General features: G+C 46.9%; 2 protein-coding genes and 1 pseudogene across 6 annotated transcripts in view; 1 reads left to right on the top strand and 2 right to left on the bottom strand.

Moving 5' to 3' along the window:
- The window catches only part of LOC113452052 (C-type lectin lectoxin-Thr1-like), a 156,930-nt gene that overhangs the window by 29,112 nt on the left and 102,476 nt on the right, over nucleotides 1-25,342 (top strand). The gene's annotated exons all lie outside the window — the stretch shown is intronic.
- Nucleotides 1-25,342, bottom strand: part of LOC148125722 (C-type lectin mannose-binding isoform) — a 42,665-nt gene that overhangs the window by 6,986 nt on the left and 10,337 nt on the right. Inside the window, exons 1-6 of one of the 4 annotated variants that reach the window (XM_087935431.1) lie at nucleotides 11,294-11,372; nucleotides 11,055-11,128; nucleotides 10,526-10,620; nucleotides 8,323-8,463; nucleotides 6,944-7,058; nucleotides 6,150-6,388 (exon numbers count right to left, since the gene is read on the bottom strand). In XM_087935431.1, coding sequence (XP_087791557.1) covers nucleotides 6,321-6,388; nucleotides 6,944-7,058; nucleotides 8,323-8,463; nucleotides 10,526-10,620; nucleotides 11,055-11,128; nucleotides 11,294-11,301 — 501 coding nt within the window. In that variant the 5' untranslated portion in view covers nucleotides 11,302-11,372 and the 3' untranslated portion in view covers nucleotides 6,150-6,320. Of the gene's footprint in view, nucleotides 1-926; nucleotides 1,015-6,149; nucleotides 6,389-6,943; nucleotides 7,059-8,322; nucleotides 8,464-10,525; nucleotides 10,621-11,054; nucleotides 11,129-11,293; nucleotides 11,373-11,453; nucleotides 11,526-25,342 lie in introns of those variants that run through there. The other 3 variants (XM_087935432.1, XM_087935430.1, XM_087935433.1) reach the window with 3 other exon arrangements.
- On the bottom strand, nucleotides 16,916-21,575 carry LOC148125723 (C-type lectin mannose-binding isoform-like; annotated as a pseudogene). The gene is made up of 6 exons (XR_015743958.1): nucleotides 21,431-21,575; nucleotides 21,192-21,265; nucleotides 20,652-20,746; nucleotides 18,546-18,688; nucleotides 17,515-17,628; nucleotides 16,916-16,956 (listed from the first exon to the last, which is right to left on the bottom strand). The product of XR_015743958.1 is annotated as a C-type lectin mannose-binding isoform-like (transcript).

The following is a 25,342-nucleotide window of genomic DNA, read 5'->3' as shown; positions in this document are numbered from 1 at the left end:
TAGATATATATATTATATTACCCAAAAAAGGGAGTATGTTAGGAATAACAAGGTTACCTAACGTAGTTTGGGTAAAATAATATATATAAACTATGATAGTAAGTTTAAGTGTGTGTCACTTTAAACTGCAAAGCATGTAATTTTGTGTGCGGTGTGAAACCGCCATATAGAGGGCAAGAAAACCTGCTGGATTGCTGACGATTGCTGGTTTGCTGGATTGATGGTTTGCTAACTGCGTGTTCCCTGCTGCTGAAGGAAGAAAGGAGGTTTGACTTCTTCATATCTCTACTGCGAGGAGATATATTACTGGACTGATATTTGTAAGTTTACTGACCTCTTTTTCGACACTGGACTTTGCAACTGAATAATCCCTGGATGGACTGAACTAGTGAATGATATATGGACTGTTTTGACTATGCTAAAACTCTTACTGGAATAAACTATTTAACTAGCACAAACACAGGTATCTGTTTTACTGATGTAAGCTACTAAAACCGTTTATCTCACATATTTTGCCTTCCGGCCTGACTGCCGTGCAGATTCTGCTAGGGTGTATCAATAACAAACTGCACACATGGAAAAGCTGGGAGGAAGCCTGCTGCAGTCCCCAATTTTAATGGCCCACCAGACTTTCAACCAGGTTTAAAAGCCATTGAGTGGGCCCAAAGAGAAGGAAGGCAGATGGAAGAAGCGGCTGAGTTCCGAGAAAGCGGGTCAGAGCAGGATCCAACCCTTTCCAGCTTTAAACACAGCAGTCCGTGCTTCAAGTGGGCATGAAAGGTGGGTGAGGAAAAGGAGGAAATAACATGTTTTGTCCAAGGCAAGAGTTTTTGACAGCCTCTCTCCCATTGGAGGGTCCTTCAGAAAGCCCCAGAGAAATGGGAAAGAGGGATTTATGAATGCTAGCAGTAGAAAGGACCTGCCACCTGGTTTGTATCCGCAGTCCGATCCAGGCGTGGTCATGACCTATGAGATAGTCGGTGATGTATTCAGAAAGCTCAACTGCATCTGCATCACTGCTGTGAAGAGAGCCAGGTGGCAACCTGGCTTTAATTTCCTGCAGAACATCTGAGAGAGAAACAACCCCAAGAAAGGGCATGGGTTCAGCAGAGAAGAAGCACGTGTGTGTGTGTGTGTGTGTGTGTGTGTGTGTGTGTGTAAAAAAGAAAGAGCAGGATCAGATTGCAGGTCTACCCATAATCCCAACTTCGTTGAACCCACAGATTTCCTCACTGAGGTCTGCAGCTCTTCATCAGTTCCCTGCTTAAATTCCCTTCTCATCCATTACAATCCGACATTCCCATCGCTTCAGAGGCAAAAGGCAATGGAAGATGCTTGTGCTGTGGTCACCCATGAAACATCTGGAATCTTCGGACTACAAGGACGGTCATCAACCTGAACGCTCAACGCTGAATACCAAAGATGAAGAGGGTTGGATGGACCTGAGGTCTTTAGTCCACTTCCAACCTGGCAACTTTAAGCCTGGAGGACTTCAACTCCAGAGTTCCTCAGCCAGGAAATCTTCTTCCTGCAGACTCCCCCACCTGGCTTCCTACTCGGCTCAAGCAGGAGGCCCCACACACCATTCCAGACCAGTGGCTGTCCTTAACCTCTTCTGAACCCCCCAGTGATAGAGCACCCACAGCTCCTGGAGGGAGCTATTCCACGGGTTCATTGGTCTCGTGGGTCCGGAAATTCCTCCCCTTATTTCTAGCTTGGTCCTCTGGATCGACTGCTTTAAAAGTGTGCTTTTGGTGTGCTTTGGAGAATAATTTGACACCCAGACACACACATTTGTGAGCCTTGAGTGGCGCAGTGCTTAGGAGCAACCTGCCGCGAGCTCCTTCTGCTGACTGCCGGCTGACTGCAATTTGGCAGTTGAATCTCACACACACCAGGCTCCAGGTTGACTCAGCCTTCCATCCTCCCCAGCCTGGTGGCCCTGCTACTTCAAGCCCACCCAGAGGAACTTGTAGGGGTGAGGTCTTCAAGAGCTCTGCCCTGGGACTTTTATCCTCTGCCTGAACTAGAGATTCACAGACACACAGCACTTCTAACCTCAGAATCATTCAGTTCTTGTGATCATTGAAGACCTTTGTAGCAAAACCCATTCATGGGGAGCCAATCTTGAGGACAACAGCAGCTATTGTTGACTCTGTGTGGGAAGAGAAGAAGCTCAGTGAGAGAGGTGGCCAGGAGGAGGAAGAGGAGGAGGGAGGAGACACAGCTGGGCCCACAGAACATTCTGAACCTGCTGAGTTGCAAACATCTTTGAGGACGATAAGTTGAAACGGACTTGCAGCTGCATTTACGCAGAATGTCCAAATCTTGGTTCAGGGTTAGCCTTGGTTGTTTCCTGGAAGCTGCCTGCCTGGTGTGAATCAATCACTTGGGTTGGTCCCAAGTCTTGGAGCAGAGAGAGAGAGAGCAGGTGGGTCCTAAGTGTACATGACGCCAAACAGGGATAAAAGCAACTTTGGGGAGAGGATGCCCGGAGGGTCAATCAGGAAGGGGAGTCAGGGAAGAACTGGCCTCTCTGGACACATTAAGAGACCCTCTTCAAACTCACCATTTAGGAAGCCCCACCCCAGCAAGCTGAGGGTCGCCAAGAGGAATCGCCCCATGGTCTTCCTTCCCTTCCCTGCAGAGAGAATCGTGGAGGAAGAGTGAAAGGAGAGGGATGAGGTGGGTGGGAGGTGCAGCCTGTAACCAATTGGGGGGACACACTGGACCCCGTTTCTCCCTCCTCAGTCATCCAGCAGCCTTGGGGCTCCACGGTCGCATCCTGCCTTCCTGGAGAGGCTCACCTGAGCATCTCTTTCTCCTCCGCCCCCAGAGACCCCCTGACTCTGCCTCCTGGAGACCCTCCTGCTGCAACCAGGACAGCCCCTGCAGCCCCCTGCAAGAGGTCCTTCAGGTGGAGAGAGAGAGAGGGGAGGTCGCCAGGAGAGATCTGCTGCAGAGGCCTCCACTGCTGTCAAGGTGTGCACAGGTGGAGAGCCGCACTCACCTGTCCTTTTGCCTCTACGTGTATAGACAGGTTGCTTTTCTCCTTCGTTAATTTCATCCATTGTTTCTTGTCTTGACTTTTGGTGCTTTGGAAAATTGTTTGGCCCCCTCTCTCATTTTTTGAGGAGCCCTCAAATATTGGAGCCTGCCATCACATCTTCCTTCTTTTCAGTCCTTCTTTTCATTAGACTGAACATACACCAATTCTTACAACTATTCTTCATTTGCCTTAGCTTTTAGCTCCCTAATCATGATCTAGATGAGGGGATAGAAGGAGAACTCATTAATCATGATCTAGATGAGGGGATAGAAGGAGAACTCATCAAATTTGCAGGTGACACAAAACTGGGGGAGGGGGGAATAATCAACACTTTAGAATATAGGCTGAAGATCTAGAAATATTTTGACAGGTCCTGGGAAAGATAATCAAAATCGTCTTTGGACACCCAGAATCAAGCAAAGCTATTACTAGAAGCTAACATGGATTTGTCAAAAAACTAATCGTGCCAAACAAACTGCATTGCATTCTTTGATCGGAACAGCTGATCATGGGGAGGAAAAAAGGTGTGACTGGTCAGGGAGAACGCAGCCAGTGATATCCTGCATGTATGATAAGGACTGACTGGGTGGGGCCGGGGGTGGGTGGAGAGAGGCGGGGCCAGCCAGGGGCAGGATTTGCCGGTTCTCCGAACTGCGCAGAATCATAACAACCGGTTCTGTAGAACCGGTCTGAAGCAGTAGAATCCCCTCCCCTCCCTGTAATCCCTTGTGGGTTGGAGTCTGGGCAACTGAATGGAGCTGAGTGTTTTACTGGCCAGATGCCCTTCCTGTCCCCAATGCAGAGTTTTCTTCAGCAGAGAGACTCTCATTGCTCCCAGAGAGAGAAATATCTGCCTCTACCTAAGATTGAACTCACAGCCTCCTGGTTATGAGGCGAGAGCTTCACTTCTAAGCCACCGTACCACTCTAGTTGGGCCATGTAATGTGTGCAAGAAAAGAACCAAGCTCAGAGACCACCCAGGACCCCACAGTCCTCTTCCTCCTCCTCTCTGCAAACGCCCCTTCCTTCTAACCCTGATGGTGTTTCCTAGTTGGGTCATAGCTACAAGGAAAGAACCCAGCTGAGAGAGAGAAGGCCCAGTGAAGAGAATCCCTCAGCAGTGGGGCTCTTCTCCCCAAATATGGAAGCAACCCAGCTGAGGGGTTTTCCACTTGGACTGCCAGAGAGGGCGCTGAGGGCTAGAGGCATCACAGGCTCTTTGATGCCATCCAGAGGGGGTTCAGATCATTGCAACCCCTGACAGAGTAGATCAGCACAGCCCAGGCCTTCAGGGACCCATTCCACCACCCCACCCCTATGCCTTTTCCAGAAGAGTGGGGATCACGTGCCAGTCACCTTTGGCGGCAGTAAAATGGTGCTGAGGCCCAAAGATTCTCAACCCTCCAATGAAAATGAGCATCAATGGATGGTGCTTCTTAAGAGATATTGAGAATCTCTACAGACTTTTAGCTGTACAATTTGGGATGGATGCCTTTGAATGATATGGGAGTAGGAATGGATTCCCAGAGAAAAAAAATGCAGACTACAGGAACCAGAAGACAACTCAGGTGTGACCCTGAGGACACAGATAAACCTCCAAGTGGCCTCAACAAACCTCTAAAAGGATGCAAATGACCAGCTGTCTGCAAGGAGTATATATCCTTCCATTCCCCACCATCCAGTCAGAGCTGAAGAAGCTTCTTGGATGAGAAATGTTAGGAATATAAGTCACCTAACAAGTATTTGGGTTAGAACTACATAAACCAGGATAAATATTTTAGTACTATGTCTTTAAGAGATTGCAAAAACTGCAATTGGGTGTGGTTGTTCAAACGGCCATAAGATGGAGCCAGAAACCTGGATTGTCTTAGTCTTAGTCTCAGAAGAGAGTGTGTCTGAGTGAGTGTATCTCTGTTTCCTTCTGTTGGAAAGTATTGCCGTTGCTCCATTTCTTCTAATTGACTGCTATTTCTGGATTTAATGTAAGTCTGATACTGAACTGTTTTTTGACACTGGACTTTGATATTTGGATTATCCCTGGATTGAAAAACTGACTGATTTACTTGTGAATGACTTTGGACTGTGTTTGGACTTTGCTTAAACCTTTCTGGGAGTAAAAACCTACATTTACTGTACAGTGTATCTGTGTGCTGCGTATGTGTATTATTCAAACACTCCTCTCAAATACGTCTCCCTGTATGCGCTCATTCTCCTAACGGGGAATTACCTCAACAAGAAGCGAAACTTCTTCAAAGAAAAAACAATAGTCCCGTTTCCTCCTGAAAAAGCACCTTTGGGACAACCATGATCTGGATCAGAGGTCGCCAACCTTTTGGACCTCAGGGACCCCCAAAGTCATAATTTAAACACCCACGGACCAGAGACCCTGGGAAAATCCCCAAAACAGTCTGCAGTAAAAATCCCCACCCCGGTTTCCTACCAATCAATCATTCTTTATTTGGGAATGCAGGATACCGTCTCCAGCTCCGTTCTCAGGGGGAGAGAGGGAGAGACTTCTGACTTCATGCAAGGAAAGCAGCAGAAGCCGCAGAAGTCTTTCTTTCTCTTCCCCAAACTCTGCCAGAAATGAGTCTTTGCTGGTGCAGCCTCTTGGAGCAGGAGGCCTTGCAAAGACTCATTTCTGGCGGAGTTTGGGGAAGAGAAAGAAAGACTTTGGCTGCTTTCCTTGCGTGCAGCCAAAAGCAGAAGAAGAAAGAAGTGGAAAGAGGCAGCCTGGTGGCCAGGAGAGGCTCATGGGAAGAGTGGGGCAAGTTCCCCCTTCCCCCCTCCCCTCACTACCTTGTGTTGTTCTCAATGCAAGCAACACAAGCCTTGTGTTCCCGTGGGCCATGTAGGCGGCGCAGCTTGGATTAATTGCTTTGGAGGGACATTTCTCTGTGGACCACCGACATTTTCTCACGAACCGCCAGTGGTCCCCAGCCCATTGCTGGTGACTACTGATCTGGATGACTGAGAATCTCTACAGATTCTCAGAGATGCCCTCCCGCACTTAAATCCAAACCTCACCATGAAGAAGACTCGGGGATCTTGAGCTTTGGATCTCAACCATGTCCTGGGTCTCCAAAATAAACAAGGCCAGTCATGCTAAGGCAGAATTTATTTGACCTTCTGGCCCATCAGGATGAGCAAGGCCTGATCCAAGCTACATAAAGCATCCTTTAAGGGGAGGGGTGCAGAGCAGAGATGTTGGCTTCTCCAGACTTCACCAGGTGCTTCGCTCACTCTGGAGCAGGAAAAGGAGCGATTTGCACTAGAATTTGCACTGGCAGATGAAGGGATACAAGGATTCGCAACGTTCATCGTTCCATTTGAGATATCCTGGACAGAAAAACAGAAGGTTTTATTTGCAATTTGGACCAACCTTCCCATTTGTTTGCCCCACACACCCAACAGGTCCCCACAATGTGTGTTGGGAGTGAACTCTTATGCTTTGTTTCCCAGTTTTTAAGGCAAAGAGGATTTGCCTCTGGGGTGTTCAGGGGTTTCCTTTAGCAAGGATCTTCTTCGAATGAAGGAAGAAAGTTCTTAGTTGAGAAGAAGGCTTCCTGCCCAGGAAAAGAGGACGGTAAGAGGGACTGAAGGTTCCTGTCTGTTGCAATAATGGCCTTCAAGAAGTAGGTTAAGATGGAGATGGTTGGTTTAATTATGGTGCTGTAATAATCAAATCTGGGTTTTGGAAGAAATGGTGAGTCCCATTTTTGTTTATCCCATGGGCGTTTTGTGTTCCCTTGGCTATGTAGAGTGTCGAGCTGTGAGAACTTAGAACCCAATAAGGATCATTAGCTGTCAAGGGGTGAGCATTCCAAGATGGATGAAATGGATCCTCATTGTTGGAAGCCCACCCTCAGTTGTATCCCCACCATCTTGCCATACCTGAAAGGGCCCAGAGTTGGACACAGTACTCAGTGTTCTTTGAGTTGTTGGGTTCTCCTTGATTCCAGGCATAGTAGTTGGTGGGGGATCTGTCTGACCACACCCAGGTGCGTTGCTGGAATGACAGGGAAACCATATTAGCCAATGGAGAAGGGCGACTGCTCTTTGCATAGCCCGGGAGCAGAAATTAAAACTTGGCAATGGGCAAATCTCTCTCTATATCTATCAATGAATCAATCAATCAATCAATCAATCAATCAAACTATCTATCTATCTATCTATCTATCTATCTATCTATCTATCTATCTATCTATCTATCTAATCTTCTATCAATCTATATCATCGATTTATATCTCTATTATATATTTAACTATCTCTATCCATCTAGCATCTATCAACTCTTTCTATATCTCTGTTATCTATCTTATCCATCTATCCATCTATCATTTATCAACTATTTATATACCTATTCTCTCTCTCTCTTTCTCTCTCTCCCTCCCTGCCTGCCTCCCTCCGTCCCTCTCTCATCGGTCTCAGTTGATCTGGAACTAGCTAACCAAGGTTAAATTTGGTGAATGTTTTTTCTTAATTATTGCTTTTCTCTTTACATTCCATATGTGCTTAACGTTTTATAGGTGGCACCTACCACCAGCAAGACTAGCAAAAATGCTTAAAAATATGTCCACCAAATGTTGCAAATGTAATCAGAAACCAGGCACATACTATCACCTGTGGTGGACATGCCCAAAAGCAAAAATATTTTGAGCGAAAATGCATATGTGGTTAGAAAAAAAAATGTTAAGACAGCATTAAAGCTGCATGACCCTCCCAGGCTGGGCCCTGCAGTCCCTGAGTTTCTAGTCCATCAGAGTTTCAACAAGGCTCAGAGGCCATTCAATGCTTTAAAACAGATGTCTCCAACCTTGGCCACTCTAAGACTTGTGGACTTCAACTCCCAGGATTCTCCAGCCAGCAGAGCATAGCATGCTAGAGAATATCACAGCAGAGCTGGCTGGAGAATTCTGGGAGTTGAAGTCCAGAAGTCTTAAAGTCGCCAGGTTTGGGGACCCCTGCTTTAAAAAGAGGAAGTCAGGCTGAAGGAGGCCCCGAGTGCATGAGGACGCCCTAATTCTGAGATGACTTTGGGATAAAATCCGCCCCTTTGGGACTTTAAAGACAGCAGTCAGTTCTTCAGCCGGGCAGGAAGGGTTGGTGAGGGGGCAGGAGGAACAGGGTTGGAGCCTCTCAATGGCTCTTGTCCAAGGGAAAAGTTTTTAGCAGAGAGATCCTTACCTCCCACTGGAAGATTCTTCCAAAAAAATCCCCTTTAGGAACAATAACAAACGAATTGCAAATATTGCCAATAGGAAGGGACCTACTTTCCGGGGATCTTTCAGTCCAATCCAGACATATCCATCACTTTTCAGGTAGTCGGAGACGTATTCGGCCAAGTCAGCTGAGTCTGCATTACTATGGATGGAGGCGAGGTGGCAACCTGGCTTGAATTTCCTGCAGAACATCTTGGAGAGAGAGCAACCCCAAGAAAGGGCATGGGTTCAGCAGAGAAGAAACACGTGTGTGTGTGTGTGTGTGTGTGTGTGTGTGTGTGTGTGTGTGTGTGTAAAAGTAAAGAGCAGGGATCAGATGGCAAGGTCCTACCCATAATCCCAACTTCGTTGAACCCCACAGATTTCCTCGCTGAGGTCTGCAGCCCTTCATCAGTTCCCTGCTTAAATTCCCTTCTCATCCATTACAATCCGACATCCCCATCGCTTCAGAGGCAAAGCAGTCGGAAGATGCCAGCTGTGGTCACCCATGAAACACCTGGAAATCTCTTGTCTACAAGACGGTCACTCAACCCGAACGCTCAACGCTGAATAAAGAGGAAGAGGGTTGGATGGGACCTTTGGAGGTCTTCTAGTCCAGGGCTCTCCAACCTTGGCAACTTTAAGCCTGGCGGACTTCAACTCCCAGAGTTCCCCAGCCAGAAAATCTTCTTCCCCCACCTGGCTTTCTACTCGGCTCAAGCAGGAGGCCCTGCACACCTTTCCAGACCAGTGGCTGCCCAACCTCTTCTTGAAACCCCCCAGTGATAGAGCACCCACAGCTCCTGGAGGGGAGCTATTCCACGGGTCCATCGGTCTCAGTGTCCGGAAATTTCTCCTTATTTCTAGCTTGGTCCTCTTTGTTTGTTTCCATCGATTGCTTTTGGTGTGCTTGTGTGTGCTTTGGAGAATAATTTGACACCCAGACACACACATTTGAGCCTTGGTGGTGCAGTACTTAGAGTGCAACCCCGCAGGCTCCTTCTGCTGACTGCCGGCTGACCGCAATTTGGCGGTTCGAATCTCACCAGGCTCCAGGTTGACTCAGCCTTCCATCCTTCTGAGGCCAGTAAAATGAGGACCCAAACGGTTGGGGGCAAGAAGCCGACTCTGTAAACCGCTTAGAGAGAGCTGGAGAGCCCCTTGAAGTGGTATATAAGTCTAAGTGCTATTCCTATCCCTCTTCTTTTTTTTCTTTTTAAAACAAATTTTATTAATTTTTAAGAAACAATACATAAACAAACTAAACGTAGAATGTAATAACAGAAGGCATCTTTTCTGAAGAAACCAATAAAACATCTTATTTAAAGACAGAATAATTCCAAATTATCACATTTCCATACAAACACAATTTAATATATATATTTATCTTATCTATTCAACTTCATAGCTTATCCCAACTTCTCTTTATTTCTCCCTTTCCTTCTACTATTCAATTATATTTCTTTTGCCGTAGATTATATATATTCTTTATATCCATCTGTCTTATTTACAATTTCATTATTCTCTTCCAAGGTTCTTCTTACATTCTTCTAAAATTTGGTTAATTCAAGACATAGACAAACAAAACACAACACATAAATACATAAAACTTCTTTTGGAAAGCAGTTTACCCTGGGTTACCTCTTTGTACAGACATAAATCAAATTCATGCTCACTTAATATACAATTTCATATCTTATTTGGCATTCTGCATTTTCTATATATTTTCTCTCCTCTGTTCACTCTCTTAATTCTATTATATTTATTTCATCTCAGTTTAAATAATTATACTTGTATCCTTTGTCCGTTCTCTTTGAACCATCGATTTATCTTTTCTTTCTAATACAATATTTCTCCTGTAATCCCTGGTTGAAGCATGACAGCTTTCGATCTTTCCCCTAAATGTAACACTTGGAATAAGACATACTTTCCACACTTCCCATCACTTCAGAGACAAGGAGGCCTGAAGATGCCACCAGGGCTGCCAGTGAAACATCAGGAAATCTCTTGTCTAGATCACGGTCACTCCACCCGGAGGCTCAGCACTGCCCAACAGATACCAGCCATGAAAGCCCACACCAGTATACAGTCCAGAGAACACTTGCATTTCAGACTGTCCTCAAATAATGATCTTTGCTACTTTTTCATGCACCCAGCCTAGTGACCCTGCACTTCAGCCCACCCAGAGGAACTTGTGGGGTGAGTTCTTCAAGGCTCTGCCTAGACTTCTCCTCTGCCTGAACTAGGAGATTCACAGACACACAGCACTTCTAACCTCAGCATCGTCCCAGTTCTTGTGATCATTGAAGACCTTGTAGCAAAACCCATTCCTGGGGAGCCAATCTTGGGGACAACAGCAGCTGTTGGCTTCTGTGTGGGAAGAGAAGGAGCTCAGTGAGAAGGTGGCCAGGAGGAAGAGGAGGAGGAAGAGGAGGAGGAGGAAGAGGAGGAGGAGACACAGCCGGGCCCACAGAACATTCTGAACCTGCTGAGTTGCAAACATCTTTGAGGACAACAAAAATTGAAACGGACTTGCAGCTGCATTTGCAGAATGTCCAAATCTTGGTTAGGGTTAGCCTTGGTTAGTTTCCTGGAAGCTGCCTGCCTGGTGTGAATCAATCCACTTGGGTTGGTCCCAAGTCTTGGAGCAGAGAGAGAGAGCAGGTGGGGTCTAAATTGCACAAGACGCCAAACAGGGATAAAAGCAACTTTGGGGAGAGGATGCCAGGAGGGTCAAATCAGGAAGGGGTCAGAGGGGAAGAACTGGCCTCTCTGGACACATTAGAGACCCTCTTCAAACTCACCATTTAGGGAGAAAGCCCTGACCAGCAAGCTGAGGGTCACCAAGAGGAATCGCCCCATGGTCTTCCTTCCTTCCCTGCAGAGAGAATCGTGGAGGGGGAAGAGGAAAGGAGAGTGAGGTGGGTGGGAGGTGCAGCCTGTAACCAATTGGGGGGGACACTGGACCCCGTTTCTCCCCTCCTCAGTCATCCAGCAGCCTTGGGGGCTCACGGTCGATCCTGCCTTGCCTGGAAAGGCTCACCTGGGCATCTCTTTCTCCGCCCCAGAGACCCCTGACTCCCTGCCTCCTGGAGACCCTCCTGCTGCAAGCAGGACAGCCCCTGCAGCCCCCTGCAAGAGGTCCCTTCAGGTGGAGAGAGAGAGAGAGGGAGGCGCAGGAGGGATCTGCTGCAGGGCCTCACCTGTCGGGTGTGCACAGGTGGGAGAGCCGCACTCACCTGTCCTTTGCCTCTACGTGTAGCAGGTCTGCTCAGTGGCTACTCCAGGCTTCCCTCCAGCAAAGGGAGTGAAGGCATTTATAGGCAAGAGAAGAAACAGGGTGGGTCTTTTTAGGGGGGTCAAAGGAGAAGGGAAATGGCTTTGCTGCACAAGGGACTCCACACACCCCCAATCGCCAGAAGTAGCTTGTTTGCGCTAAAGATTTAGCAACAGATAAAAACACCAGAATTGATTTCGTGGCAATGACTTGGCCTTCTAAGTTTATTTATTTTATTTAAAGCTGTCATAGAGCTGCCCACCTCGTGATTAATTCTCGGTCCAAAGTAAGACAACGTCAGATGCACATCTTTGAACACAATAATCTCTGAACACAATCTTTCTTTCTTTCTTTCTTTCTTTCTTTCTTTCTTTCTTTCTTTCTTTCTTTCTTTCTTTCTTTCTTTCTTTCTTTCTTTCTTTCTTTCTTTCTTTCTTTCTTTCTTTCTTTCTTTCTTTCTTTCATTTTGGATTACGTTTTTATGTTGTTGTAAGCCCGACTGACAGTGAGATGGGCAGCACATGAAGTCAATAAGTAAATATTTCTTTGCCAAGAGCATTTCATGAAATGGGGAAGGGTTGTCCCTACACCATAGGAAATCAAGCTTGCATCCTTATTGGGTTGTGGGGTTTGGGGTCTTCGCAAGGGAAGACCTCTGTGCTCCAGAGGGTTTTTCTGAATCTCCATCCACCAAGCTCAGAGAGCACCCAGGACCACACAGTAGTTGTCCTCCACCTCCTCCTCCTCCTCCTCCTCCTCCTCCTCCTCCTCCTCCCCCTCCTCCTCACCACAATCCCACCACCACCACAAGCCCCGCTCCCTCCTAGCAGTGACAATGTTTCTTTGCTGGGTCCAGAAAGGCACCAAGTTCAGGGGTGCCACAGTTCAACCCCGAGCTAAAATTCTCTTTTATTGGAACTCTTTGTTTTGGAAGAAGTCCAACAGTCAAATTGTTCTTAATAGCCAATAAAATATGTTTTAAGAGAGAGGCTAATGACACGCAAAGCAATCAAAGGATCACTCGGTGTAATCTATTTATTTGTTCGATTTCTGTAGGCAGCCAACTCAACCAGTTGACTCTGGGTGCAATTCTAAGGTTATAAAATAATTAAAATTGTAAAAACTTCCTCAGAATAAATAAGTACGAGCAGCAGCTGTGATGATTAATCATTAATTTCTGGAGGGACTTGAAGACTTTAAGCTGTGAACAGCCTGTTGGTTCGGCTCTCCACGATGGTCCCAGTTTCTTAATGTGTCCCCTTGAGAAAATTGATGGCCCATTGGACCCAAATGCCAGGGATCCACGCAATACATCCCATTCAATGAGAACAATTTCCTCAAAGAACATTTTATTGGGATATATTGAATTGGCACGTTCCTGGTGGAAAACCGCCTCTAAGTTCCCGCCAGTTTTGCACCCAATGAAAAGTTAAGCTTTGTCACTTCCTCCGCCCCCAGAATCTCCAGTCACGTGGTCCAATCAGCATACAGTCCGGTTGCTAGGTGACCTCGGTCTGCACCTTTCGAACACCTGCACCAACGTCCTTGATTCCCAGGGGAAAGAATTTTATTGTGGCTACAGCACCCCAACTATCTCTCCGCTCCCTCCCCGCTCCCTGGTTCCTTCGCTCCAGGCTGTGTCAGCCCTGAAGCCGTGAGAAGAGAAACTTCTAGAGAAAACTACAAAAGGAAAATGGCCACAGTTCGGCCAACTTCAGGGTTGACGCTAAGAGCCATTTGTCAACTCGTACAGCATTCCTGGCTCGCTCTCCAGTTGCCCTAAGAAGGAGGGGGAGAGATCTGATACGGCAGTTTGGTTGCTATGACCAGAAGCCCATTCCATGCATACCCTTCCCCAGATGGTGTCCAAGGTTACCAGAGCCAGTCCGAGAGGCGTGTTTTCTACAGTCCAGGGAAAGTGCTTCGTTGGAGAGAGTGATTTATGACACACCCTGGGAGGAGGGGGGAAACAAGGTCACAGGTGGGGCAGTAAATGACGTGGGGCAGAGCCTACTGCACTTGGGGAAAGTGCCAACGTGTTGCTCCTAATAAATAATTGGGTTTCTTTCAAACTTGGCTCGAGGCTCATGAATTAATTAGGCGTCCGTCGGATCCCTGACACCATTGCCGTGTCCCTCACTTTTGCTCTCATTCTCTTTGTTTCTCATTCTGTTTCTCCAGAAGATCCAAAGCCCTGGACCGTCTGTCCTTCCGGCAGCTTTGCCATGAAAGAGCAAAGCCAGTGGTATTGCTACAAGTTCTACGAAGAGTTGTTCACCTTTCAAGAGGCGGAGGTAACTCCCCTGAGGTGCCTCACCTGAGCAGGATGAATTCCCTTAATCTGGCCCAGAGTTTTTCCAAACTTCACAAGGCCCAAAAGTTCGTGTCATTTTTTAAATGAAGAGCACCTGCTGCATGACTCTCCCTTAAAAATAAGGATAGAAGTCTGAAAGAAATGAAAGATTTTATTAATTAGGTTGAATTCTCTTCCATTTAGTACTTTGAAAATAAATCTGAATGGGTATAATGGGCTCGCCTTCACTTCAATGTGAGTGAAATTTGTCAAAGGAAGTAAAACTCGAATGAGATATCCAACTGCTTCATTTAAAGGGGATTGAATATTGTGTGATTCAACTTGTTGTACAACCCAGCTATTGCCTTATCCATGTTGTGGAAACAAGGCCAACAATCACAGGGTTAACAGGTGTCCCACCTTAGCAATCATTCACAGGGGTGGGATTCTACAGGTTTGCACCTATTGGCTAGAACCAGTTGTTAACATTCTAAACAGTTGGGAGAACCGGTTGTTAGAAGAAATTACAGGGCTAATCCTGTAAGGAAGGCAGGAAGGAAACATTCTGGTGTTGCTTACAGAAACTGCCTCTCCATTAACTCTTATTACATTCTTGGCAGGGCTAGACTTGCTGCCTCAGGAGCTTCTCTGGAGGTTTTTTCCCCTCCTTTGCTGGTACTTTGCTTGTGTGGAGTGACTGTTTAAAGTTACAATGGCTCTGAAAAAAGTGACTTATGACCCTTTTTCACACTTACTACTGTTGCAGCATCCCCACAGTGATGAGAGGCCAGGGGAGGAGATGCGTGCCTTGATGTGAGTGATATTGAGTTTGCCACGCCCAGTCAATAATATGACCACAAGCCACGGCCACCAACTTAGCCACACCCACAGAACTGGTTGTTTAAAAAATTGAATCCCACCCCTGATCATTCACAGTTATGACAGTGGTGGAAAGGTATCTTTAGGGCCAATCCTCACATTTATGACAGTTGCCATTTACTTAGCAATTGTTTGGCTAAATGACTGAATTGCCAGCCCCAGTTGTGGTTGTTAAATGAGGGCCTTCGAAAATTCAAGCCACGTTGCTTCAGAGTGACTCCTTGTCTCTCAGAGTGTCTCTTTATTTCCACCTCCTTCCCTCTTCTCTCTCCCCGCACCTTGTTTGCATGTCCCAGTTTTTTACGGATATCCCACTTCTGACGCCAATTTCACGCCTCACTCATAAGCACGAGAGTCATCTTCCCCAATATATATATTTTTCTTTATTTTTCCTTGTTGGACAAGAAAGTCATGCTTGCATTTGCAGCCCTTCTTAAGGGAACTCCTCCGTTAGGAACAGTAGCTGAAGGCCAAATACATGGGCCAAATACTACAATACTATCTTATGCACTCTTGCAGAATCTTCTTTAATTATACACTATCCATTATCCTTCATCCCTAAAATAAAATTGCTTTTTAAGATCTTGTTCTAGCCCATGGCTTTTTTTTCCTTTTTTCCTCCCTTTCTTCTCCATCTGGTCTTTTTGCCCCCCGCCCCTCTCCTAGCCTCCCCTTTTAACTTCCCCTCTCTGTTGTAATTCTCTTTTCAATTGCTTTCTAACATAGTACCTTCTTTTCACCCTATTTTTCTTTTTCTTGGTTGTTTTATTAAATCTTCAATTCTCATTTTTCCTTCCTCTCTTCCCATTTTCTTTCTTAATCCAACTTTTTAGTCCATTAAAGAGGGCTTCTTCCTTTTCTTCTTGTTCTTCTCCTTCTCCTTCCTCAAGTATTTGCTGGTACGTAGCAACCGCCATTTCTAAAAAGTGGAAGGCAGCTCCCAAAGAATCCTTACCGTTTTGCTGTCTTTCTTTTAATTTTTCATATTCCATTTTTAGTTCATCAACAGACGGTGCCATTGTAAATTTTTAAAAACAACCCAGATGCTTTCAATCTTAAAGTAATTTCCAAATGTCAAAGTTATCAAGCAATCCAAACAAACAGAAATTATTTCCTCTTCTTCTCTTTACAATCCTTCCAATTCAGTATTATTTGGTTCCCTTCATTCTTTTAAATATTGAAAAAAAGATCCTTCGGTCTGCAAAAAACAGGATTTATTGTCCCACGTTTGGAGTTGATGTAGGAAGAAACGAGGAAAGAAAGGAAGTCCAAGCCTCACTCTGTTTTTCCCCCTCCAAATCCCACTCCCTTCTGACCCTGATGGTGTTACCTAGTTGGGTCATAATATTTTTTGTCTTTTAATGACCCTGTAATCAGGGGTGGGATGCAAATATTTTTACTACAGGTTCTGTGGCTGGGTGGGAGTGGCTAGGTGGGTGTGGTCATGTGACTGGATGGGTGTGGCTTTTTTTCAGCCCCGCCCCCGGCACTCCATTTTTTTTGCCTCCTGGGTGAAGCAGTAAGACACCGAGGGGAGGTTCCAGCACAGCTGATCATTGGAACAGCTGATCATGGGGAGGAAAAAAGGTGTGACTGGTCAGGGAGAATGCAGCCAGCGATATCCCGCATGTACGATAAGGACTGACTGGGTGGGGGGCGGGGATGGGTGGAGAGAGGCAGGGCCAGCCAGGGGCAGGATTTGCCGGTTCTCCGAACTGCGCAGAATCATAACAACCAGTTCTGTAGAACCGGTCTGAAGCGGTAGAATCCCTCCCTCCCTGTAATCCCTTGTGGGTTGGAGTCTGGGCAACTGAATGCAGCTGAGTGTTTTACTGGCCAGATGCCCTTCCTGTCCCCAATGCAGAGTTTTCTTCAGCGGAGACTCTCATTGCTCCCAGAGAGAGAAATATCAGCCTCTACCTAAGATTGAACTCACAGCCTCCTGGTTATGAGGCGAGAGCTCCACTTCTAAGCCACCGTACCACTCTAGTTGGGCCATGTAATGTGTGCAAGAAAAGAACCAAGCTCAGACACCACCCAGGACCCCACAGTCCTCTTCCTCCTCCTCTCTGCAAACTCCCCTTCCTTCTAACCCTGATGGTGTTTCCTAGTTGGGTCATAACTACAAGGAAAGAACCCAGCTGAGAGAGAGAAGGCCCAGTGCAGAGAATCCCTCAGCAGTGGGGCTCTTCTCCCCAAATATGGAAGCAACCCAGCTACAAGGATTCGCAACGTTCATCGTTCCATTTGAGATATCCTGGACAGAAAAACAGAAGGTTTTATTTGCAATTTGGACCAATCTTCCCATTTGTTTGCCCCACACACCAACAGGTCCCACAACGTGTGTTGGGAGTGAACTCTTATGCTTTGCTTTCCCCAGTTTTTAAGGCAAAGAGGATTTGCCTCTGGGGTGTTCTAGGGTTTCTTTAGCAAGGATCTTCTTCAAATGGAGGAAGAAAGTTCTTAGTTGAGAAGAAGGCTTCCTGCCCAGGAAAAGAGGATGGTAAGAGGGAGTGAAGGTTCCTGTCTGTTGCAATAATAATGACCTTCAAGAAGTAGGTTAAGAGGAGATGGTTGGTTTAATTATGGTGCTGTAATAATCAAATCTGGGTTTTTGAAGAAATGGTGAGTCCCATTTTTGTTGTTTATCCATGGGCGTTTTGTGTTCCCTTGGCTGTGTAGAGTGTCGAGCTGTGAGAACTTAGAACCCACTAAGGATCATTAGCTGTCAAGGGAGTGAGCATTCCAAGATGGATGAAATGGATCCTCGTTGTTGGAAGCCCACCCTCAGTTGTATCCCCACCCCTTGCCATACCTGAAAGGGCTGAGAGATGGACACAGTACTCCTTCGTTGGTTTGTTGGGTTCTCTCCTCGATTCCAGGCGTAGTAGTTGGTGGGGATCTGTCTGACCACACCTAGGCGCGTTTGCTGGAATGACAGGGAAACCATATTAGCCAATGGAGAAGGGCGACCTCTCTTTGCATAGCCCAGGAGCAGAAATTAAAACTTGGCAATGGGCAAATCTCTCTATCTATCTATCATCTATCTATCTATCAATCAATCAAATCATCGATTCATCTATCTATATCATATCTATCTATCTATCTCATTCATCTATCTATCTCGATCTATCTATCTATCTAATCTTCTATCTATCTGTATCATCGATTTATATCTCTGTTATCTATTTAACTATCTCTATCCATCTAGCATCTATCAACTCTTTATATATCTCTGTTATCTATCTTATCCACCTATCCATCTATCATTTATCAACTATTTATATACCTATACACTCTCTCTCTCTCTCTCTCCTCCCTGCCTGCCTCCCTCCGTCTCTCTCTCATTGGTCTCAGTTGATCTGGAACTAGCTAACCAAGGTTAAATTTGGTGAATGTTTTTTCTTAATTATTGCTTTCTCTTTACATTCCATATGTGCTTAATGTTTTATAGGTGGCACCTACCACCAGCAAGACTAGCAAAAATGCTGAAAAATATGTCCACCAAATGTTGCAAATTTAATCAGAAACCAGGCACATACTATCACCTGTGGTGGACATGCCCAAAAGCAAAAATCTTTGAGCGAAAAATGCATATGTGGTTAGAAAAAAAAAATATGTTAAGACAGCATTAAAGCTTCATGACCCGCCCAGGCTGGGCCCTGCAGTCCCTGAGTTTCTAGTCCATCAGAGTTTCAACAAGAATCAGAGGCCATTCAATGCTTCTTTAAAACAGATGTCTCCAACCTTGGCCACTCTAAGACTTGTGGACTTCAACTCCCAGGATTCTCCAGCCACAGAGCATAACAAATGAATTGCAAAATATTGCCAATAGGAAGGACCTACTTTCCGGGATCGCTCAGTCCAATCCAGACATTTCCATCACTTTTCAGGTAGTCGGAAACATATTCGGCCAAGTCAGCTGAGTCTGCATTACTATGGATGGAGGCGAGGTGGCAACCACAAAGCTTGAATTTCCTGCAGAACATCTTGGAGAGAGAGCAACCCCAAGAAAGGGCATGGGTTCAGCAGAGAAGAAACACGTGTGTGTGTGTGTGTGTGTGTGTGTGTGTGTGTGTGTGTGTGTGTGTAAAAGAAAAGAGCAGGGATCAGATTGCAAGGTCCTACCCATAATCCCAACTTCGTTGAACCCCACAGATTTCCTCACTCAGGTCTGCAGCTCTTCATCAGTTCCCTACTTAAATTCCCTTCTCATCCATTACAATCCGACATCCCCATCGCTTCAGAGGCAAGGCAGTCAGAAGATGCCAGCTGTGGTCACCCATGAAACATCTGGAAATCTCTTGTCTGCAAGACGGTCACTCAACCCGAACGCTCAACGCTGAATAAAGATGAAGAGGGTTGGATGGGACCTTATTGGAGGTCTTCTAGTCCAGGGCTCTCCAACCTTGGCAACTTTAAGCCTGGAGGACTTCAACTCCCAGAATTCCCCAGCCAGAAAATCTTCTTCCTGCAGACACCCCCACCTGGCTTTCTACTCGGCTCAAGCAGAGGCCCTACACACCATTCCAGACCAGTGGCTGCCCAACCTCTTCTTGAAACCCCCAGTGATAGAGCACCCACAGCTCCTGGAGGGGAGCTATTCCATGGGTCCATCGGTCTCAGTGTCCGGAAATTTATCCTTATTTCTAGCTTGGCCCTCTTTGTCCGATTGCTTTTGGTGTGCTTTTGTGTGCTTTGGAGAATAATTTGACACCCAGATACACACATTTGAGCCATGGTGGCGCAGTGCTTAGAGCGCAACCCTGCAGGCTCCTTCTGCTGACTGTCGGCTGACTGCAATTTGGCGGTTCGAATCTCACCAGGCTCCAGGTTGACTCAGCCTTCCATCCTTCTGAGGCCAGTAAAATGAGGACCCAAACGGTTGGGGGCATGAAACCACTCTATAAACTGCTTAGAGAGATCTGGAAAGCCCCTTGAAGTGGTATATAAGTCTAAGTGCTATTGCTACCCCTCTTCTTTGTGGCAGCCCTTTAGATATTGGTAGGTTGCTATCATGTCTGCCCTGGTCCTTCTATTCACCACACTAGCCATACCCAATTCCTGCAACCCTTCTTCATATGTTTTAGCCTCCAGGCCCTTACACCGCCCAGCAGATACTGGCCAAACCATGACACCGTCCATAGAATACTTGCATTTCAGGCTGTCCTCAAATCATGATCTTGGCTACCTCTCCATGCACCCAGCCTACGGTGTAACCTCTACTTCAGCCCAACCAGAGGGGACCTGGGGGCGGTTCAAGGGTCTGCCTAGATGTTTCTTCCCCTGGGCCAAGATAACAGCCACTCCTGAGATAGTCGGACACGCATTCGGCCAAGTCAGTTGACTCTTCACCGCCATGGATGGAGGCGAGGCGGCAGCCTGGCTTGTATTTCCTGCAGAACGTCTGGGATGGAGCCACAAGGGAGAAAGGCACTTGTTAAGGAGACAAGCAAATGTGCTTGCGTGTGTCACTTTGTGAAAGTGGGAAAAGAGCCAGGGAATCTGATTTCATGTCCTAGACACCATCCTGACTGTGTTGACTCCCCTCAGGTGCCCTTTCTAGATTCTGCAGCTCTTGAACAATTCTAGGTCCAGGAGATAAACTCTCGGATTCCCATCACTTCAGAGACAAGGAGGCCTGAAGATGCCACCAGACCTGTCAGTGAAACGTCAGGAAATCCGTTGTCTAGATCACGGTCACTCCACCCGGAGGCTCAGCACTGCCCAACAGATACCAGCCATGAAAGCTCACACCAGTATACAGTCCAGAGAACACTTGCATTTCAGACTGTCCTCAAATAATGATCTTGCTACTTTTTCATGCACCCAGCCTGGTGGCCCTGCACTTCAGCCCACCCAGAGGAACTTGTGGGGTGAGGTCTTCAAGGCTCTGCCTAGACTTATCCTCTGCCTGAACTAGGAGATTCACAGACACACAGCACTTCTAACCTCAGCATCGTCCCAGTTCTTGGGATCATTGAAGACCTTGTAGCAAAACCCATTCTTAGGGAGCCAATCTTGGGGACAACAGCAGCTGTTGGCTTCTGTGTGGGAAGAGAAGAAGCTCAGTGAGAAGGTGGCCAGGAGGGAGGAGGAGGAGGAGGAGGAGGAGGAGGAGGAGGAGGAGGAGGAGGAGACACAGCTGGGCCCACAGAACATTCTGAACCTGCTGAGTTGCAAACATCTTTGAGGACGACAAAAATTGAAACGGACTTGCAGCTGCATTTGCAGAATGTCCAAATCTTGGTTAGGGTTAGCCTTGGTTAGTTTCCTGGAAGCTGCCTGCCTGGTGTGAATCAATCCACTTGGGTTGGTCCCAAGTCTTGGAGCAGAGAGAGAGAGAGAGCAGGTGGGGTCTAAATTGCACAAGATGCCAAACAGGGATAAAAGCAACTTCGGGGAGAGGATGCCAGGAGGGTCAATCAGGAAGGGGGTCAGAGGGGAAGAACTGGGCTCTCTGGACACATTAGAGACCCTCTTCAAACTCACCATTTAGGGAGAAAGCCCCGACCAGCAAGCTGAGGGTCGCCAAGAGGAATCGCCCCATGGTCTTCCTTCCTTCCCTGCAGAGAGAATCATGGAGGGGGGAAGAGGAAAGGAGAGTGAGGTGGGTGGGAGATGCAGCCTGTAACCAATTGGGGGGGACACTGGACCCCGTTTCTCCCTCCTCAGTCATCCAGCAGCCTTGGGGGCTCACGGTCGATCCTGCCTTGCCTGGAAAGGCTCACCTGGGCATCTCTTTCTCCGCCCCAGAGACCCCTGACTCCCTGCCTCCTGGAGACCCTCCTGCTGCAAGCAGGACAGCCCCTGAAGCCCCCTGCAAGAGGTCCCTTCAGGTGGAGAGAGAGAGAGAGAGAGGCAGGGAGGGATCTGCTGCAGGGGCCTCACCTCTCCGGTGTGCACAGGTGGGAGAGCCTCACTCACCTGTCCTTTGCCTCTACGTGTAGCAAGTCTGCTCAGTGGCTACTCCAGGCTTCCTCCAGCAAAGGGAGTGAAGGCATTTATAGGCAAGAGAAGAAACAGGGTGGGTCTTTTTAGGGGGTCAAAGGAGAAGGGAAATGGCTTTGCTGCACAAGGGACTCCCCACCCCCCAGGAAGTAGCTTGTTTGCGCTAAAGATTTAGCAACAGATAAAAACACCAAAATTGATTTCGTGGCAATGACTTGGCCTTCTAAGTTTATTTATTTTATTTAAAGCTGTCATAGAGCTGCCCACCTCGTGATTAATTCTCGGTCCAAAGTAAGACAACGTCAGACACACCTCTTTGAACACAAGAAACATTAACAACCGGGCACCAAAGTGAACTTCCTCTTGCAGCCCCTCCTTAAATCCTCTTGACCCCCCATCCAGCCCACCACTTGGCCAAAAAACAGGCCTTAAGTGCTTTTCTGGTGGTTAGGATGGCTGGAGGCCACGGGGAAGGGTGTTTGCAGAAGTTAGATTTCTATGACACATTAAATGGACTGAGATAGGTCTAGAGAGTTGAGCGGACCTTGTAAGTCATCTAGTCCAACCCCCTGCCCAAGGAAGAGACCCTACATCATTTCTGACAGATGGCAGTCCACTTCTCTTCTTGAAACCCTCCAGGGATGAAGCTCCCACAACTTCCGAAGGCAACTTCTGTTCAATGGGTTGATTGTTCTTTCTTCTTATTTCCAGCCTGAATCTCTCTCTTCTTCAGTTCCCATCCTTTGTTCCTTGTCTGGCCTTTGGGTGCTGTGGAAAATAGCTTGACCTCTTCCTCCTCCTCTCTGTGGCAGCCCCTCAAATATTGGAAGGCTGCTCTCCTGTCTCCCCTGGTCCTTCTCTTCACCAGACTAGCCAGGCCCAGTTCCTGCAACCGTTCATCGTATATTTGAGCCCCCAGTTCGTTAATCCAGGGGTGGGTTTCTCCAGGTTCTGTCCACCTTTGTAGAACTGGTAGCTCTGAAGAGCAGCAGACATAGAACCGGTTCTATGTCTGCTGATTTTTGCCCACCTGCCCACCTGGGCTCTTACCTGACCTTTATTTCCTGTTTTTTCAACTTCAGCTGCCATGGAGGCACAGCTGCGGTTTAAAAAAGCAGGAAAAGGGGGCTTTTTGAAAGGCTGCTTCTCTGCACGCAGCGCTGCTCAGCTGTCCAGGCACCAGGCTGATGATGATTTACAGGGCCACAGGGAAGCACATCGTAAATCACTGAACCTCATATATCACTGAACCGAAGTTAACCCTGTCGGATCCCACCCTGCCCTAATCTCCTTTCTTGCTCTTCTCTGCACTCTTTCTAGAATCTCAATATCTTTTTTACAAAACTGGATCCAATATTGTAGGTGTAGCCTTACTAAGGCTCTACAGAGTGGTATTAGTGCCTCAGGGGCTGTCAAGGAGAAGAGGCAGTTGACTTACTCTCCAAAGCACCTGAGGCCAGACAAGAAATAATGGGTGGAGGCAGGGTGGGATTCAACCGGCATTACTACCAGTTCGGTAACTACATTTTGCTGCGCGCGTGTGTAAAAACCTTAAGCTGTGCCGCCCGGACAGCTGAGAAGCAGTGCGCATGGGTGCACAGTGTTTGAAAAGTCAGCTGCCACTGCTTTTTCAATCTCAGCTGTGCCACGCAAAGCATCTGAGGTTGAAAAAGCAGGAAATAAAGGCCAGGTAAGAGCCTGTGCGGGCAGGTGGGCCAAACAGAGGAAGACACAGAACCGTGCTGTATCTGCTGCTCTTCAGAGCTATCGGTTCTCTAGAAACGGGCAGAACTGGTAGCATCCCACTCCTGGGTGGAGGATTATCAGAGAGAGAGAAAAGTAAGGAGGAATTTTCTGACAAGGAGATCACTTGATGTCCTCCAAGGTCGATTCCAGCCCTGTGATTCCAGGTTCTATAAGATTTTGCCATAATGCGTATTTGATACAATGGCTCAGAGGTGGGTATTCATCAGGTTCTGACCAGTTCTGGAGAACCGCAGAGGAAATTCTGAGTTGTTCAGAGAACCGGCCGATCCCACCTCTGACTGGCCCCGCCAACCCCATCTCTTCTTCTCTGCCTCCCATTGAGTCCCAGCTGATCAGCTGGGGCTCCTTTGGTTGCCCTGCCCAGGAGAACAGAGCTGGAAAGCAGGTTAGTGGGGAGGGGAGGGGAGGGGGGGATTTTGCAGTATATCCTTCCCCGCCATGTCCACCAAGCCACGCCCACAGAACCGGTAGTAAAACTGCAATGGTTGTATTGCATTCATACAGATGGGACTGTACCCATCCCAGATTGAAGCTAAGGGACCAGGCTGGGTATTGTGTGTTTAAACTGTGCTGTGCTTGCGGTTGGCTTAGGAGTGTTTAACTTGCCCTCCTCTTTGCCCTTTTCCTTAATCTTTATTTGTACAGCAGGTCAGAAAGTTTTGGTTCTCAGGAACCGTGATGACAAATTTACCCGTAAATTAAGGAAACTGGCAGCGTTTCCACCACCAACTAAAGCTATGAAAACAAGGTTAACTCAGAGCAAGATGGGAAGAAAGTTTAAAATATATGCATATATATATATATTATATATATATATTGTAAGCTGCCCAGAGTTGCTCTGTGGTAAGATGGACAGCCAATAAATGTGATAATTGTATAAATGAACGAATAAATAAAGCAAAGTGAACCCTGAGCATGAAGGCAGCTGAAACCCAACTAGAACCAGATTCAGATTTGCACTGAGAAGGGAGGGGGGGGCATTGTCCTTGGGCCAGGGTCGTCTTCCCAAACCAACTTCTACTATGCCAGCAGAGTGTAGGAAGGGCAAGTACCTAGTCCTTTCTCTCAAATATTATTTTTATGAGTCCTAGGAAGTGAGCGAGCTTTTTGGGGGACGGGGACAGCCCTGCCATAAGGACGTTCCTTTCCCCTTGTATTTTTGCAAGCCTCAGCCCTCCTGGACTTCCAGAAAGCACTCCAGAGCTGGATTTTCACCCAAGCACTGGAAAAAGGGGAGAAGGACAGGAGGAAGGACCACCTGAGGAATCTTCAATTTGTGCCAGGTTTTTAACATTTATTTCCTTTTTTTTCCCAAGTCATTAATCTCCTTGATTGAAAATTTAAAACGTTAAACTACAAAATACAATACAGATATTTAAAAAGAAAATGTTGTGTATATTACAGTCCATTTTGACAGTACTTACATTTCAACTGTTATTCCAGTGTGTATTTTATACTCCTAATGGTTCATGTATGTATGTATGTATGTGTTGTGACTCGAGACTTGAACCTGATCAGTCAGCAGATGTGGGTTCGAGCGAGGAAGAAGATCTGGCACTGAGATTTGAGCCTGCATTATTAAGTGACTTAGAGGGGAGTCAAGTTGAGGGAGAGGAGTTGGATCCGAGATATGAGCCTGATTTATTGAGGTTTCAGAGTCCACTCTCTCCCTGAATCTACTTCCCTAATTAAACCTCAGGTGTTAACTGTTAATCAGGAAAGTGTGTCAGAGGTTTCAAGCGGAGATGAAACTGCCGCATGCTGGATGGATGCCAGAACTAGGAGAAAATTGAGACATCAATCTCAATTAGAAAAGAGACGTCCAGCAAAGGATTAATGCTGACATGCATTAAAAGCCGAGCATCTTTGGAGTAGGGATGGTGCTTATGTTGTGGATGGATTTCAGCCTTCAAGACAAGGAGTAG

This window comes from Pseudonaja textilis, chromosome 5, assembly GCF_049901715.1.
Source record: "Pseudonaja textilis isolate UNSWEBS1 chromosome 5, rPseTex1.2, whole genome shotgun sequence".
NCBI classification, from domain to species: domain Eukaryota; kingdom Metazoa; phylum Chordata; class Lepidosauria; order Squamata; family Elapidae; genus Pseudonaja; species Pseudonaja textilis.
This window is presented reverse-complemented; position numbering and strand designations above follow the sequence as displayed.